Raw genomic sequence first — 18,194 nt, forward strand, 5'->3', positions numbered from 1 at the left:
GCAGTCAAAAAGATTGAACCTAGCATAAATACTTTGGATTTCAATGTCTTTTATCTATTTCCATTAGTTTTCAAATTTTAGATTTTCCCACTTGAATATTCATATATTCATGATATAGAAACCAATAGAAGACATAGCGGACCACATAAAATAAAAATGTTTTTTGAATGTTTATAAAAGATGAAGATGTAGCAGACCTAATAAAAGTGTTTTGTTGGCATTTATGAATGACAAAGACGGTAGGCAGGCACAATAACAACCTGTGCTTTGTGGTACTTGCTGAGTCCAAACTTTGATGTTATATATGTTTTAAAAACGTCCGTTTTAGATGAAGACGTATGGAACATCAAAACAAAAACAAAAAATGTTGCAGAAACGTTCTGAAAACGTTATGTGTTTGCTGGGAGTGTATTCCATATTACCACCTTCATTTTGCCCCTCAAAGAAATACAAAGTTGAGAGGAAAATCTGATGAAAGAGTAGCTGCAGATGTTTCAGCAAAAGTGGATATGGCAAAAAAACAGAAGTTTAAAGGATTTTAAAGGAACTATGAAGTACAAATGCATGTTGACTTGTATTGATTCTTAGTATCCTGATCATCACTTTTATGTCCAGAAGAATATCTAAATATGTGCTGTATGTTTTACACTAATATTTCAAGTATTTTTCTTCAGATTGTTTGGATATGCCCACAGCGATCAGCTGACAAGGGTGATTTCTTTAAAAGATTAAAGTAAGGCGGATGGGCCCCCTTTCCTTTTTTTTTTTCTTTTTATTTCTTTTATTTAAAAAAAAAACCAAAGGGGGTGCACATCTGGTACCCCCCCCCCCCCCCCTATCTGCCACTGTTATCTGTGGTACTGGTGGTCATAGCGGCAGTGATGTTGTTTGAATACACGATTTGTGATTATTGTTACAGTGCATGTCAAGCTGTGTCTTTCTCTTTTCTGATCACTTGCTTTTCAGTATGATAAAGTGAAGAGGAAGTATTTGACCTCTGGCGATGTCTTCATCCTCGACACGGGATTGAAGTTTTACATGTGGACTGGGAAGGATAGCAACTTTGACGAAAAGTATCAGGTAAGAACGAATCAATGGAATAGGGGTGTCAGTAGTATGCAGCGTTGTTTCTCTTGCATCCATGTCTTCAAATTCCTACCATCAATTGGATTTTGTTACGTCACGCAAATTTTGTTTTCTGTTTATATCTACCCTAGCCTATAATCTAGGCAGAGGATGCAGCTATTGTCTTTGCTGTTACGCTAAACGTTCAGCGCTAAGTGACAAGTCTGATGCGGTGAGACTACAAACAGTGGAAGCATCCACCATCTTTATTCATTCATCTTGCTTTTATAGTCATTGTTTTCTTGATATCGACTAAAGCAAGACTGTTCGTAGTCTCGCCTCATTAAGACATTTAGCATGATAGTAAAACAAGACCATAGCTGCATCCTTCTCCTACCTTACAGGCTATTTCTACCCATGGATCCATGTATTCATCCTGTCATCTGTATATCTAGTGCTCCAACTGGTATTTTTCTCTTTAACCCCTGTCTCCCCACCCCCTCCTCCCACTCCCAGTCTGCTCAGTACTTCCAGGACATGACTTCCAAGCGGCCACGGGCATCCAAGGAGACTCTGGACGAGGAAGACGTCTCGCCCAGCCATGAGTTCTGGGACTACTTCGACCAGGACGACGAGGTTGATGGCGAGGAGGAGGACCAGTCTGCACAAGATGAAGATGACTCTGCTTCCTTCGAGCCAGTCCTCTTCAGGTATTTTAAAAATAGGCCTGGGACATTTTCCTGGCAGAGAATCAAACTCATTTGTTGATCTGTGTTGCCGAGGGTTCTGTTGAAATTATTTGTGACCACCCAATGTAAAAACCCACAAACAGTATTCCAAAATGAAGTTCCACTTTTTGTGCTGTAGTTTCAAGGAGTAAGCTCTAAGCTTTGGAATGATGTATGACTTCTTAAGATTGGACCATCCTAACACACTCGAAAAGTGATTCACATGAGAGAGAGAACTTAGTGGTGCAGTTTCATAGATGAGGGAGAAAAGAGGATTTTCCTATGTTTGTGATGCTGCTAATGGACAAGTGTCGTTTTGTCTCTCCGTCCACGAACATGTAAATTTTTGTAGGGACACAAACAATGAAGTCATTATGTGATTAATGACATATGCTTAGAGCCAAAACTTAGTTCTCATGTGATGCAGAACTGTTGATTTTTGCTCTAATTTGGGAATTGTGTGAAAGGATGCCATACTAACATGATTACCGTTGGGTAATGTTGTAAATGCAAAATATTAACCAAAAAGGTTCACAGAAGTAGTTCAGTTTAAAAGCTTGTCCGATAGTGGTTGCATTAGAATGTTTTATATTCGATAATATTGATTACAATATATTGGGCCATAGTGGTATCCACCACTCAGAAGAGCAAATTTCTTGCAGTTTGTTCCGCGTTCGATTCAATACTACTGCTGGGACACGATTCGATCATCACGAACAGGCAGTGTTCTACACATCCGCAACTGAACGAGGGGGGGGGGGGGGGGCACTTCTGGAATGAAAGTCGATACACCAGCATTTATTATTTCACACCGTTGAGCTCCAAATATTACAGAAAATGACTCCTCATTCCTGCAAAATTGCATCGTCCAGACAAGTTTCCTGTTAGAGCTTTCTGATAGATTGCAAGCATATTTTAATTGGTCAAGGATGAATTTGGAGCCCTTACAAGTACTATATTTACATTATGTATGTTAACTCTTTCTATGCCAATACATACATACCCATGGGGAAAAAAATTACTGGGGCCTACAGAGAGTCAAGTGGTGCCACAGGGAGGGCTCTATTAATGGTGAATTTTCCAAGTCCCAAGGAATTTTTCTGGACAGGTAGACAGATGAGAAGTTCAGATTCCAAAACTAACTTTGGGTTGATCACAGCAGAGACGCTCACAGTAGCCACATTCAGGCTTCTTCTTTTCTTCTGTTGAGAAATACTACTGCGTGTAGTGAGAACCCAGATGATATTTACATGCCCAAAACAAGATGCTCTGCTTGTTTAAATCAGTTGTTGAAATAACATAAGTGTACATAATAAACACACTTTTTCATATAAGAATATGAAGATTTGAATGTTGAAAGCACAAGCCATCTGTGAATCACACATTTCCTTTGTTTTTCTCTTATGAATATATCTAATTTAGGCTGTCAAATGCTTCGGGAGAGTTGACTTTTACCGAGGTGTCGATTGGAGACAACATCAGGCGTGACGACCTGGACCCGAGTGTAAGTTCAAAAGTTGTTGGAATATAGAAATGCAGAGAACAGACTCGTTGTTGAGGTACAGACAGAGACGTTTCAGGAATGCTGTAGAGGAAAGTTACATTAGTGTGTATCAAGATTGTAGAGACTAATGCAGGGTGTGATTATCATGAACAGAGATGACCGTAAATGAATCCCAGTGCTAGCCAAATGCACTGAATGTAGAAAAACTGTGACATCCTTACAATGAAATTGGATAAATGGATCTGTCATTTTGAAACAACAATGAAAAAACGCAGAAGCTAGAAAAGCACTGAGACTGCAGACCTCTGCCAAGCTCATTTCCACGCACATGATACATGCATACTAGAATTGCCCAATTTCCCAATTATTTACAGAAGCCTTGTGTTATAATACCTCATTAGCTTTAATCTGCTGCGCTGTTGAGCAGAGGACTTGCTTAAGTGGGCATATGCAAACCTCAAATGGGCACGGCTTGAACTCCCAAGTTCATTGGCCCTATTTGCCAAAAGATAAAATTTCCTCAAAAATTGATAAAAATTCTCAGATCACTACCACATCATCTCTTCTCTGTGTCATTATCAACTGTTTTTCCAAGTTTTATCCAAATCAGTTCTCAGTGTTTGGAGTTATTTTCCAAAGACACAAACAAACCAACACTAAAGAAAAAAAATTAACCTTGTGGGAGGTAATAAATAAATGATGATATTGTGGTTGAAAATAGAATGATTGTAACGATAACTATGATCTGATCACCTTTATTTTCGTCATTAGTTATATAGACAGATACATTATCATACCATACCACTTATCTCCACTTCTCTGGAGTGCTTTTAGGGAAGTAGTCATATCATTGGCTCTATCAAGGTGCAGGAAATGTTAAACAGCAGAAAAAATATTTTCTTTTCTTGGCTCAGTTCATGTGCCATGAATTTTTATAGCTCATGATTAGATCCCCTTGAGGAAAATATTGATACTTTTTCACATGACATTGTACCTCAGATTGCAGTATAGCTATTGAATAATAAATTGTAGATACTGTAATTTGTTGAATTGAAATTGAAAAATCCTGTATTTACTTGTTGCCTGTGCAGGATGTGTTCATTCTAGACACTGGAAGGGCTTGCTACGTGTGGGTGGGATCGCAGGCAGACAATGCCGAGAAGAAGAATGGAATTCCATATGCAACGGTAAGAATCTGTACATGTCTTGGTGGTCTTTAATCACTTCATTTTCAGGCATCTTTGATATCAACTCGACACTTTGAAAGTCTTCAAAATCTCCAAAATGATACCTTCAATTACACCTGAGCACCTTTACAGATTGTTCACAAAAATGAAATACTGTGTACACTATATATTTTGTGCAGTTTTTATTTTTGCGAATTTTGCAGTCCTGTGATAATTGTGAATTAAAAACAAGCTAACATATTAACCCTAACCAGGCCGGGCTTTTTGGGGTGTTCTGTGGCTGGGGAAGGGTTGATTCAACCCCCCCCCCCCACCTCAGCCGTTGATCGCACAATCGCCATCATGATGAAAATTGGCACATGCATTACCTGTGGCGTAATCTACCAAACTGTACAAAAAGAAATTGAAATTTTCATTATATTAATTATGCTAGTGTATGCATAAAATCATACATTTTGCTCTGAACCAGAAAGTAAAGCTCCTAGAATCCTAATTTTTTGGTGATAACATTCTTTATAGCATTCCTAACAATGTACTCGAAAAAAAAAAAATCTGGTATCAAAATTAATTAATGTATTTTCTTGTTTTATGAATTTCTTATGTATTTCCTTGTTTTTCGACCTTTTTTATCATTTTTTTTGACCTTTTTTATAATTTTTTTTTCGCAGTATTTATGACAGAAACTGTTTCATGCATAAATATGCTAAAATTAATTGATTTCAGCGTATGAAAGTGAAAATAATCATATCTTTATGAATAAGGTGAGAAAACTCCATTTGCATAGACTCTATACACAAAAATCATGTTTTTGAACCATTTTCGGTTTGACAGGCATGTATAAAAGGTCTTGCAGCATCGTAATGGTATGCGTGATTTTCACGAAAATAGTGTCAAAAGATGTGCGAGACTTGAAAGTAAAATGTCAGCAAACGGCGCAGTCAAAAAATTTCACGCGGCGGAATAGTCGTGAAAAATGTCGAGGGGGGTTGATTCAACCCCCCCCCCTTTTTTTAGAACAAATGCATTTCTCCATTAATTACTGTCCTCCATCACAAATTTAACCACTTTTGAAATTGTCAGGAAGTCATGATTCACTAAAAAATTAGACTCGCTAGATATATGGCATATACAGTAGTACAAAACTTATTCAAAGAATTTTTTAGGGGAAAAATTATGAGAAGTGTAAATGGAGGAGAAATTGAAAACAGATTGGAGAGGATCGTGAAAATATACTGCCTCGGTGTAATTCAAAGCTGTATGAGGTTTGAATCAGTGGTTCATAAAAATCTTCAGATCTGCCTTTTTACAAACATGTTGTCACGTTTTGTTGAGCTCATCCCATTTTATTATGGCCTACTAGGCTTCTCATTAGCACCGTGACTGCCATGACAATTTTTTTCGACAGTTTAAAAATCTAACCTGGCATCAGTGGCAATCACGGGCTCTGTCATGTTTGCCCGTCCCATCCCCCCCCCCCTTATGTTGTCTCACGTCCATCCCGTTCTTCATGGTGACCTGAAGCGTGACTGCCAGGGACGCCAAGAACATGGTGTAAATGTGGCGTTGCAAGCATTCAATTCATCCCAAGAGGCTTTGCAAAATATATCATGACTCTGACACTTGCCCACAAAATAAATTGTATTCACTCTGACTCTGAGTCAGATTTGTCAGTCTGAGATCGATACAATGTAATGTATAGCCGGCAGTTAATGTGTGACTGTCTTGTGTTTACGATCGTCTCCCTTGCGCAGCAATATCTGATGAACACGCGCCACAAAAAGGCCAACATCACGTGTCTGAAGGAAGGCTCCAAGAGTAAGGATTTCTACTCCCGCCTCAAGTAGTCTCGCAATCCAGTCTCGGTATCACTTTTTTGCTGGGCTCACATGGGAATGATTTGGAAAGCTTCACGGAAAATATCATCAAGCACTCGGCAGAAATGGAGGTCAAGATGCCATTGATTAAATTTGCTGAAGTCTCGCATGTAGGCCTTAAGGCCAATTTTGCTTCAGCAAATTCACAAATGAATGAATTGTTCCATTACTCTAAGTTGTTTCATTTTTTTTTTTTGTTCATTTGCATGCATTCATGCAATATGAATACCTGCCTTTCTTCCTAAACCAGAACAGATATGATTTTTTTTTTTCAAATGTGGTAATTGAAAGAGAGAAATTAATTGCTATGTATAGAGCCAAGAGTGAAACATCTGAATTTGCCCCCAGAAAGCCTGTGATATTTTGACAGGATTTCGCCAAAGCACAGAGTCTTCAAGGTGTGAAGCATTGTCAGTGCATTTTATGACCAAATTGTATTGAATTTATGGAAATATGATTTTTTTTAGTCATTTTTTTTTTGCAACTTCATGTGCTTTCAAGTCAGTGAGTTCATCAATAATAAAAGAGGGAGAAAAAAAAAAAAAAAGATACGTGGTGCAAAATGTAAATCAAAACTTCAAACCTGTTCCTTATTGTAAACAACTACACAGACAGCTTGCAGCATTGTCATGATTGTGAATAGCATGTAATAAAGCCTGGATGAAAATTCAAATATTGCTGTACCAAATAAGAATAGAAATTGCTTGATTTCAAGTCTTCTAGCATTCTTTGAATTTTGATTTGATCATACCTATTTACATTGAGATAAGATGATTCTTTTTTCTGTGTGTAACTTTTATTAGATATTCTGGTAATAATCAAAGATGGAGTCTATTATATTTTGTTGCAGTATCTGTGTGATTTATTTTCATTTTGTGCATATCCTGTCTCTATTTCTGTGATTTTTATCACAATTTTACTGTAGATGTACACTCTGCAATGAGTTGTTGTACTTATGATTTCTTTTGTGATGTAAATATCTATATATCTGCATGCATTTTTATGAAGTGTTTATCATATTTTTCTTACAGTGGCGTTACTGTGAATCGGTAGGTCTTGGTCTGTAATATGCTAATCAAATAAGATAATACTTCATTATTTGAAGAGGGCATTGTTTATGATTGGAAGCTGCCAGTGTGTATCTGGGCCATATTCTAAGAAACATAGTAAACTGTCCTGAAATTCCGAAGTACACAGGTGTAAACAGGGTTGTGCACAATTCCAAGAAAAGTGATACATTTTAGTGATATGCAGATTATATGTCCTTTGTGTTACGATGAAATGTGCCATCACTTGATGTGAAAAAAAAGAAAGAAATATGTGCTCATGTTCAGAGTGTGATCCATGGATAACTAATTGCATTCTTGATAACTTCATATCTAGTTTATGCATTTACCTTTACCAGTAATTCCCCACACTTTCATCTTTCATTCCATGTTCCTTTTTACTCACAATTATTCAAACAATTACAAAAGTTCTAAAAGCACTTTGTCCACACATTACCAAAAAAAAAAAAATCCATCAATCTGCAATTATGCTTTGCCATTCCATTTGTTTTAAAGATTACAGTGTAGATTGTAGTTCTCTCTTGGTACACAGTGTTTATATTATTGTGTGGTCACTTTTGTAAGCTGTGAAGTCTCATAGACTACTCAGCCCAATACAAGAAAAAGACAAGCAAAAAAAAAAAAAAGAAGGAAACCAGATCAAACTTCATTAACTGTCTGCTGTCCTCTTACGATCATGCTCTCTATTTATCGAGTGTTTCAACAACGTCTTTCAATTAGAATATTGGATAGTCGTTTTTTTTTTCTTGTATTTTTTTTTGTGAGCACATTGCAAATTTTCTTGCAACTGTGTACCTGTAAAGCAGTTGCCCATTGCTATCATGTCCATGGAGTTTCCTTACATGAAAATGTAATACATACTACAGTGTGTCCTGCTTATAGTTGTTAGAATTTGTATTGACATTCTTCGACATAGTCAAAGTTATAGTTGATTAAAAAAAGATAGTAAAGTATATGATAAATTATGATCTGTGTCTGCTGTCAGCAGCATAGATATGTATCATAGGGAGGAGATAGTAGTGACATTGGGTATAGAGAAGGAAAAAAAAGAACAACATGACATTGTATAAATGTTTTGTGTACTGCCTTAATCAGTCTATTGCAAAATAGAAAGAGAAGGGTTGTTTAGAGGGCCATGGGAGTCGCAAAGTTAAGACCTCCCTAGGGCTTCTATGTACAGCAGCTGCGATATAATCACCATGACAAAATTGCCTCCTAGCTTGATGCTTCTCTGCAGTGACAATGAAGCAAAGACATTGCAAACTGTTTTGATTTTGAGTGGTTAGATCAGAAAATTATCGTTTCGCGGGGAAGCCACTTGTGGGGATGGATTCAAGAAAGACTGTTGCCTAGCAACAGTACGGGGAAAGACACACCCAAAGGAACAAACCTTCTTATTCATTGTTAATTCTCCGGTGCCTATACAGCAGTGGGAGGGTGTGGTGAAGGAGGACTATGCAACTTTGAATGGTGGATAAACACATCTTCCATAGGCAGGGCATAGTCATGAGTGTGGTGTGACGTTGGCAATAACAGTTAACTGTCTCTGTGATAATGATCCATGTCATTTAAGGTTTCTGAGATGCAACCAAGCCTCACAATAATGTTCATCAATTAAGGAAAGAATTAAATCTTGTCACATGATAGATAAGAGGAATAAAACTACATCACATGAACATATGAATGAGAGCACTGTCTTGTTGCTGTATGGTTTTTTGATTTTTGTTGTTATGAAGTGCAAAATTGTTTTGATATTGTCATGGTATCGTGTTTGTGCCATCTCTTATTTTTATGTATATACATAAATATGTATATATATATATATGTATATATATATATATATATATATATATATATATATATATATATATATAATGATTATACAAGCTTTATACATATGTGAGTGTGTATATATATATATATATATATATATATATATATATATATATATATATATATATATATATATGTACACACAACATAGCAAGATATTTTTGTAGCATATAATTTTCACATATTGCCTATGGCGTTCAATGCATATAGGGTAGACAGGAACTTGCACATGCATTTCAATTGTGTGATTCTTGGCTCTGGCGAAATTCATGAAATTAAAATGCATGCGAATATTCCTGGTTTTACCACAGGCATATATATGTATATATATATATATACAACTCTGTATATATGTATATATATATATATATATATATATATATATATATATATATATATATTATACACATATATATTTTATGATCGTTGTGTTAATGAAGGTGTCTTGAAGACAATACCAGTCATTAATAGAAAGAAATAAATTTAATGAGACCGTAATAATCAGACGCAGATGGCTAATTGCCCGATGAATCATTATTTACATATGCCAGTAGGGAGGCCAGACCAATTGACACCTGCACCTTGTTTTCCATCTCTTCGATGTTCAACGGAGTTGAACGTTCTTTATGACAAAAAAAGAAAAAAAAAATAGATAAATGGTGATAATAAAAGATGATTGGCGGAGAGCAATCACGTGACCAGTCTTATTTTGCGCAAACGCTCAAATTTTTCCACCAGGCGGTAGTTTGGATGACCGGTATCTAAAACAGCTACCAGTAGGCTTACTCGTCTGCGCTGTGTTTTAAATGCACAGTGTTCAGTTAGCTTGGGGCTTGTGCTGCGTGCGGGCATTTATTTTCATCAAGTGTTTTGTCATATATTTTCACGGACATTATTGCTCTCAACCAATAAGATGCAAGGATTTCAGAAGCTTAAAATACATGTAGTTTTCAGTCACTGACAAGTTTCATGAATCGCTGCCCTAGTATATCTTGCGAAAATGGCTGCCACGAAACTTTTTATTAAAAAAAAAAAAAAAAAATATCACAATTTTATAAAACAAATAGTGCACATTACTTGGTCGGGAGTGAGTAGAGTCAATGTGATAACATAAATGTGGAGTTAACGAAAGATGGTTTTGCGAATCAAATACCACCTTTGATTTTGTCACTGAAACCACCACAATCTCATTGAATAGTGGGCCATACATTGATTCATGTGTTAACACTCTTGACGAGGAAAAAAAAAAAATACAATGTGCTGGGATGTAGCCTAGGTACCGGAAGTATTCCAGAATGCTGCTGCTCAATCCTATCAATCATAATCTCCTACAGTCATTTGGCAGGCGTATTGCCTGTCCTGTAGATGCAATGATTATGGTATAGAGTTCTTGCAGATGTTTGATTAATTTCTTCATCATCGTTTTCGTCGTCGTCGTCGTCGTCGTCGTCTCACTGTTGGGGCTTGGTGACGACAATGATTTTATACGCGCCGATGTCTACGAGCGGCGACCCGCTCTGGGACAAAGTGCTCCTGATGCCTTCCAGCGAACCGAGAACATCGCTCACACCGTCGTCTGCTCCGGGTGACCCCGGAAGCAGTTCCACGCGGAGGATGTAGTTCAAGGGCGTTTTGCCGCCCAGCTTCCGAAACAGACCCGCCTCGTTGAGGGACACGGTGGCCGGAAGGGACTCGGCCACAACGTTCATGCCGGACATCGATTTCCACTCCTTTTCGAAATCCTCGGGTACGTCCTGAGAAAAAAACAAAACAAAGACAAAAACAAAATTAAAAACAAAAACAAAAATAACAAGTGAAGAAACCGATAAGAATTAAAATCAAAGAAAACAGAGGGCTTAGGTCGCAGAGCAGTCTTGATTTATGATCTTAACGGACTTTGCAGACTGATTACTGTCCTGGTACATTATCATGGAGCTACACACACACACAAAAAAAAAAATGTACGTAGCTCCATGATTAGACATAGGCCTATACGACACTTTTTGGTAGGAATTAAAACATGAGGTTTGATTTTTTACATTTTAAATCTTTAACTTAAAAGTTCTCATCATCACAAGGGCTGCCTTCGTTCTGTTTGATGCGGACTGTTTTCTGACAAACAATGCTCGTTATATCAAAATGGTTTCTTCGTCATACTTTATCGTCGGCTGAGAATGAGAAGGGCGTCCCGTCACCTGACTGTACAGGCATGCTAACCTGGAAACACTGAACTGCACATTACTTGAATATGAGACCATTCTGAAGCAAATAATTTTCACACAACAATAGATATATAATGTACTCTTAAATGAATCCCACAAGGCTTGGAACAATCATCCCCCAGCATTCCCAACGACTCCCACTGATCAGTTACTAGCCATCCCCTTTAACCCATAGGCCCGAATTCACGAAGGTGGTACAAATGAAACTATGGTATAAACCATGGACAAAAACCATGGAGCGCCAAATGTCGCATGGAATATTTCGTTACGAAATTGGTCATTTTGTCGACAAAACGACCGTTTCGTTAACGAAATTATCATTTCGTGGACGAAATGCTCATTTAGTTATAAAATGTTGTCATTTCGTTACAAAATAATCATTTCATCGATGAAATGGCTGATTTCGTAACGAAATATTCCATGCGACACTTGGCGCTCCATGGTTTTTGTCCATGGTTTAAACCATGGTTTCATTTGTACCACCTTCGTGAATTCGGGCCATAGCGTTCAAGACCACTTAACGCCCTTCTCATTCTCAACAGACGATGTTCATCGTGGTTGTGAAATAATTTTCTTTCGCATAGTAAATCCTTCAAGCGACTCTCTGATAATGATTTCCTGTCACTACTCTCACTTTGGACGCTTCATTGTTTTCTTAAAAGTGATAATTGTTACATACTTCCTCCACCTCACTGACACAGCTACACATAATTTTCAGGCCCTGCCGTCATTACTTTCTGTTTTGAACACATGGCATCAACTTTGTGATTGTTCTCTTTTTCCTTTTTATCTTTTATGTTCGTCTCAACAGATCATTTTTCCTCCGTAAAAATAACATAAACTAGAAGGTGCATAACCAAATGAATGCAGCCTGCCATTGCAAATTCTTTAATTAACGTCCTCGGAAAATATCATACTCAATTTCGATCTTAAATCATATTTGCTCGTTAGGATGTAATTATCAAAATGTATGCTTTTCAACGCTTCCTGTCACTTTACATGACGGGTCTCTGCCTGTATACAACATATATCTGTACCTCATTAATAAGGACTTTGAATGAATTGCACAGCAAAAGCTCTGCTCTGCTTTTTGCTTCCCCACGATTATTTTGTTTTACATTTTCAACGTTATTTAGCAAATACCATGCATCTAGGCTTCACAATTTATTGTGTGCTTATATTATGTAGAATACTTATGTACAATGCTTTTTGCATGATATGTTTTGTACATTTATATTCTTTTCTCTTTTTTTTTTTTTTGAAAAGGAAAAAATGAATGAATGAAATGAAATGAAATACTTAGACATACACCAGACACTATTCACGATATAAACTTCACAAGTTCACTCCAGGCAATTAAGACCCAACAGCCTACGCCAAAAGCGTGATTCCACTCCATACTCAGGTTGTCAAAGGCAGAGTCATTCAAATCAGACGAACGGAATGGTATCAAGTTTCATCTAGATCTAGAAGGACTTCTGTGTCATTAAGTAAAGTGAATGCTAAAATTTCACAGGTTTCTTTTTTCCAGACAAGACAGTGGTTTGAGTCTTCACGTATATATATGCAAAGAAATTGGCGTGACGATGACGTCATCCCTGGCAGTCCTTCCATTGTGAGCTTATTTTAAGAGTTTAGATGTGCTGTCTGTATGAAACTTTAACATCGTTTTGTTTGTTTGATTTAGAAGTAAACTTGAACTATGCGAATTTAGCACAGGCCTACACGAAACGAGGTGACTATATAATGGCCACGAGTGCATGCGATCGTAACACTCACCTTGAAAGCCGCCAGAAGGAAGATACTGTTTTCCGCGGCTTGAGTCTTCGGACACCATGGCTGACCAGACCAGGTGGTGATTTCTTCGTATCCACCTTTATGGAGTAAGAATGGTAAGTTGTATGTTGTATATATACTTTAATAACTGAAACAATGAATTTTCGGCATTATTTTTTGTAGGCTTAAATGATAAACGAAAAATTGTGAAGTGATGACATCACCAGTTGCCTCATAATATTCGTATCAACTGAGTACTGCTGAACGAGAATTGTCCTGCAAAAATTAGCGATACTTCACAATTTCATAACTTCCCTAATTTTTATCCGACTTTGATCAAGTTTTCACTTCTGTACTCGCAAGATTTGACTCTGTCTTATCAGACTTATCTGTAGATGGACTGGAATTCCTCTTCAAGAAGATGGTTCAATGCCTACTGGGAAGACGAAGCTGTTAACTAGCCAGAGTCTTAGAGGGATGGTATAGTTTTGGTTGAGACTGATGTTGACGTTTTAACTTTTAGTGAGATAATCAGAAGCCACTTAAATGAAATATTAAAGAGCTTAAAACTTCTAAGAGGAATTCAAATCTTATTTGATGAAAGTTGGTATAGAAATGGCTGAGATATCAAAAAACAAAGAGTTCCTAATAAAAGGTAGGTCCCATCTTGTATTAGGACCACTTTGTTTTGCTTTGCTTTTGGATATCTAAGCCAATTCACAACCAGTTTTCATCTAATAAACTTTGAATTCGTCTTAGAAATATATACTTTTTAATATTTCATTATAGTGGTTTCTGATTGTCTCGCAAAAAGTTAAAACCCCAATCCCAGGCTCAACCAAAACTATATCATCACTTTAACAATCTTACCCGGATGTCGCACTTGGTGCCCCCACTCGCCGTGGCCTTCTTTGATTGCAGCCAGCCACTCTGGGGAAGGGTTGGGCGAGAAACCGGTGAAACTCCCGTCCTTGAAGTTGGCGAAGTGCGCGTACTTGAAATGTCCTACGACGCGAAAATGACGCAACATACAAGAAAATAACTCATCAAAGTGGATGCAAATTTGTTTCAATATATGAAAGGTTTCACAGACTTTAAAGAAAAGGACCAATCTTGTACTGCGTCACGAAGAGATGAAAATATATTGTAAATGCATTCAGCTTTACCTATGGATTCTCCATCGCGCGTTCTTAGATGGTAGAGTAACTAGCCCTTTCATTAGCAGAGAGATTAAGATTACAACTTTTACTGCACAACTGGTCTAGTACAAATTCGATTAAATATTAAATTGCAATATGCTGGCCCACATGTAGGCGAATATTAGACATTTAGCCTTCGGTGTCATTTAATACACTTGAAGCAACGTCACGAAAGGACAGAGACCTTAAGAGAAAAAAGCGAACACAAAAGTCTTACCACCATCGTCCAGATTTTTGTGGAATTGGCCGACGACAAAGCTTGGCTCTTTTTCGACGAAGGCAAAGGTGTGTTTGACCCCATCGAGAAACGAGTCGAAGCCGGGGGCAGGGGTTGTCGTCTCGTACAGGTTGAAGATGGCACGAACTTGTGATGCACCGGCCGTCGTCATGGTAACAGTAGAATATAATAATAGTTAATAGCTGACTATATGTGAGTAGATCCAGAACAGCACAGGGTAAGTAAACGGTGACGCCGGTCGCTGGGTGGCAGTTCTCTTTCTGAGCGCTCTGATGGTGAAGTGTGCTGTTGTATGTTTCTTAGAGCTCTGCTAATTTACAGGGATAAGATAATTTTGGATGTGCCCAACGAGGAAGAGTGAAGAAAAAAGGAATCCTGAGCTGTACTTATATATCCTGGCAGTTCCGATTCCAAACGTGCGGTGGTGGTTAGGTTTCGAATAAGGGAATCCCGGTCCAGCCACCGTATCCTATGAAATCAGCTGACTACCATTTGTGGATTTCTAAAGTGAAAGTTCCGAACCAACCAAGGCTCAAAATGCTCTACTTTATCATACAATACTCATTAAAAACAAAAACTATTAAAGGAGAAACTCGGCTAAAACCACTAAGCCATTAGTCTCTTTTTTCAACGATAAATAATACAACGCGTACTTTCATATAGTTATAGTTATACTGGCACTTTAATCGATTTGAATGAAGGAAAATGCTTTCATGAAATCTCTAACAAGTATTAGCATATACCAACGCACATACCAACGCACAAACACATACACAACTACCATAATACACATACCCAGGTACCTGTAATATCGCAAAACACGCAGTACACATCATTTTACACCACACACAAACGCAATGTCATAAAGACACAAGCGGATTATAATTCAAACAAACAGCATTTCGATGATCCCATAAAAAAAAAAGGACCACAAATTTAGAAAGTCGTGAAATTTAATTTCAGAAATTTAATGGAAAAGGATAACGCGAAACTTTTAAATTCGATCCAACAAACAAACAAATAAACAAACAAGCAAATAATTAGCATATCTGAACTCGATGTATCTACATTGTCAGATAACAGCTCGCAGCAATACTGCTTCAAACCTAAGTTTGTTTGTTTGTGTTTTTTTTTTTTGGTAAACATTGCATTTATTGTGCTGCGTTATATGATAAGGCCAAATATATGAAATATACGGAAAAAATACGTAAGTTCTATGCATGCACAAACTTGCAAAAACAGCCATTGGCTGAACAGGTTCCCTTTACCATCGTGCTGAAATGAAATAAAAATGTTGTATAGAATTAACGTGATGGATCAACAAAAAAAAAGAAAAAAAAAACCTCTAGAATTTGAGATGATTCAGCTGACTCTCTAAATTCCTTAGATTGGAATTGAATAAATCTATAAGATTCTGTGGTTAGGGACAAATCCCAAATTAGACTGAGAAAATAGATTGATTTCTAAATCTATTACATTGAGATTTTCAGTCTAATTTTGGATTTGTCCCTCATCTCAGTCAAAGGAATTTAGAGAGAGAGCGAAGTATAACCCTTTTCCTGAAGCCATGTTTTACGACTACGATATAATTTTGATTGTCTCTTTAAAAGTTGGTTGAACTGGAATTGAGATAAAGCAACAAACGTGCGATTGTCTTTGTCAAGATTAAATGAAATCAAAACCCAAAGAGCAATGTGGATTGAATGAAAGCAGGAACATTATTAGAACACATCAGTGAAAGTCTGAGGAAAATCGGATAATCGATGCAAAAGTTATGAATTTTTAAAGTTTTGGTGTTGTAATGACTGGATAAGGTGACTACTCCAGTGTATGACATGATTATGTAGACAACAATGTAAAGACAATATGAAGAAAAGTAAACATACTTTCACTTTTCTGTAGCTTAATGAAAGAGCACTTGACTAAACTCTTTCAGAAATCAGGAGGAATTATATTACTCTTAACATATGTCACAAACAAGTTGATGGAATGCATAATTTTCTTTCAAAATGAATTTTTGTGGAATTCTTCTTTACATTGTTGTCCACTCGCATTACGACGTCATAAACCCTAGTAGTCTCCTTATCCAGCGGTTCCAACACCAAAACTTTTAAACATTCATAACTTTTGCATCGATTGTCCGATTTTCCTCAAACTTTCTATGATGTGTCCTTACTATTTGTTGCTGCTTTCACTCAATCCACATTTCTTTTTCATGTCTTTGGGTTTGGGTTTCCTTTAACGAAGATCCCGTGACCTCTGAACAGCGATGGATGTTCACGCACGTCGACACGCTGACAGGAAACATGACTTGTGGTTCCCAGTAGAGACATGGGCCGAGGAGAAGCAAATCGAAAGTTCTCTACCACACTGCCCGAACGACGTTTGACATCGATTATTAGTCAATACAGGGAATTCCCGTTTGCAATAGATCTTTCTCGATGTCCCTTGATCACACACTTCCGCCAGAGGAATATTTATTACCATTAAGGGCATTATTTACCATTTGCAGATAAAACAAAAACCCAGCTTTATGCGCTTCAAAAATAGTTCTAAAATGTGAGTTAGGGATAGAAGCAACCACTGCTAAAATTATGATCAGTATGATCAATGTTAAGTTTATTGTTAAATATACAAAGTGTGAACAATAGTTATAATAAAATTGTTTCTAGAATAAACCGTCCATTTTACAGTTTTGGTTTATTGAGAAAAATAGTTATATCTTCTTATATCTTAGACTTTATTTCCAATTTTTTATTTGGTGGAATATTTTGTGATACAACTGACCTACACATCATATGCATCAATGTGAAAACGCGAACATTTTTTTGAATCTCTGCTTTCAATGGTAAAAAGTACCTTTAACTATCGATGCGTGAGGCACACGTAAAATATTTCATGTCATCGTATAGAAAGAAAACTTTCTATATACATGTACTACATAATACAGTATAACTATAAACAAATCCGTGTTATTGTTGATTTTGCTGCCATTTCTGTGATCTGACATAAAGATGCGCGTGATACGATCGTTATACTTTCAATCATGAAATTACTGATCTCTTGTCTTGGTCCACGCCCGTAAAATACTTCTTCGTTTGCCGATCTTGCATTTGACATTCCAGCACAGTCAGTATAATTCAGGGTGCATTCGATTGTAGCTTGATTTGTGATGAACGTCTAATGATTGAAAGAGTGCATTAGGGATCTATCTGTATAATCGTCCCGAGCAATAACATTATAATTATTTAATTTGATCATTAAGAAAGGGCAATGCGGTTTTGCTGTGTTCCTTTTGCGATTATATAGGATTGGATTGTCCAACTTTCAAGTTTTGCAAACGTGCAAAGGGATAATCAGTGAGACGAGACTAGCTTTATAAAAAAATGTCGAGAGATGGCGCCGTCATTTTTCTCCCTTTTATTTCTCGAGCTATCATCATCATCCACATCATCATCACCAACAACTTCAACCCTTCACGTCTCCTCCTTCATCTTCTTC

At 37.1% G+C, this 18,194-nt stretch overlaps 2 protein-coding genes across 2 annotated transcripts in view; one reads left to right on the forward strand and one right to left on the reverse strand.

Annotated features, from left to right (window-relative positions):
• Positions 1-9,114, forward strand: part of LOC140228677 (gelsolin-like protein 2) — a 55,280-nt gene extending 46,166 nt beyond the window's left edge. The window contains exons 7-11 of the mRNA XM_072308940.1: positions 967-1,080; positions 1,582-1,775; positions 3,216-3,297; positions 4,389-4,484; positions 6,236-9,114. Of these exons, the coding sequence (XP_072165041.1) occupies positions 967-1,080; positions 1,582-1,775; positions 3,216-3,297; positions 4,389-4,484; positions 6,236-6,328 (579 nt within the window). The 3' untranslated portion in view covers positions 6,329-9,114. The remainder of the gene's footprint in view (positions 1-966; positions 1,081-1,581; positions 1,776-3,215; positions 3,298-4,388; positions 4,485-6,235) is intronic.
• Positions 9,115-10,301: 1,187 nt separating this feature from the next.
• LOC140229294 (uncharacterized) lies at positions 10,302-14,888 on the reverse strand. The gene is made up of 4 exons (XM_072309569.1): positions 14,673-14,888; positions 14,127-14,261; positions 13,260-13,354; positions 10,302-11,012 (listed from the first exon to the last, which is right to left on the reverse strand). Exons 1-4 carry the CDS (start codon positions 14,842-14,844, stop codon positions 10,710-10,712), a joined length of 705 nt encoding a protein of 234 aa, XP_072165670.1. The 5' UTR covers positions 14,845-14,888; the 3' UTR covers positions 10,302-10,709.
• Between the last annotated feature and the right edge of the window lie 3,306 nt (positions 14,889-18,194).

The sequence above is a fragment of the Diadema setosum genome, chromosome 5 (assembly GCF_964275005.1).
Source record: "Diadema setosum chromosome 5, eeDiaSeto1, whole genome shotgun sequence".
NCBI lineage: Eukaryota > Metazoa > Echinodermata > Echinoidea > Diadematoida > Diadematidae > Diadema > Diadema setosum.

Coding starts and splice junctions, on each gene's coding strand:
- LOC140229294 (XM_072309569.1), bottom strand. CDS start 14,844: ATGACGACGGCCGGTGCATCACAAGTTCGTGCCATCTTCAACCTGTAC. Junction 13,355..14,126: donor GCACCAAGTGCGACATCCGG/GTAAGATTGTTA, acceptor TACTCCATAAAG/GTGGATACGAAGAAATCACC. Junction 11,013..13,259: donor TCCTTCTGGCGGCTTTCAAG/GTGAGTGTTACG, acceptor TTTTTTTCTCAG/GACGTACCCGAGGATTTCGA.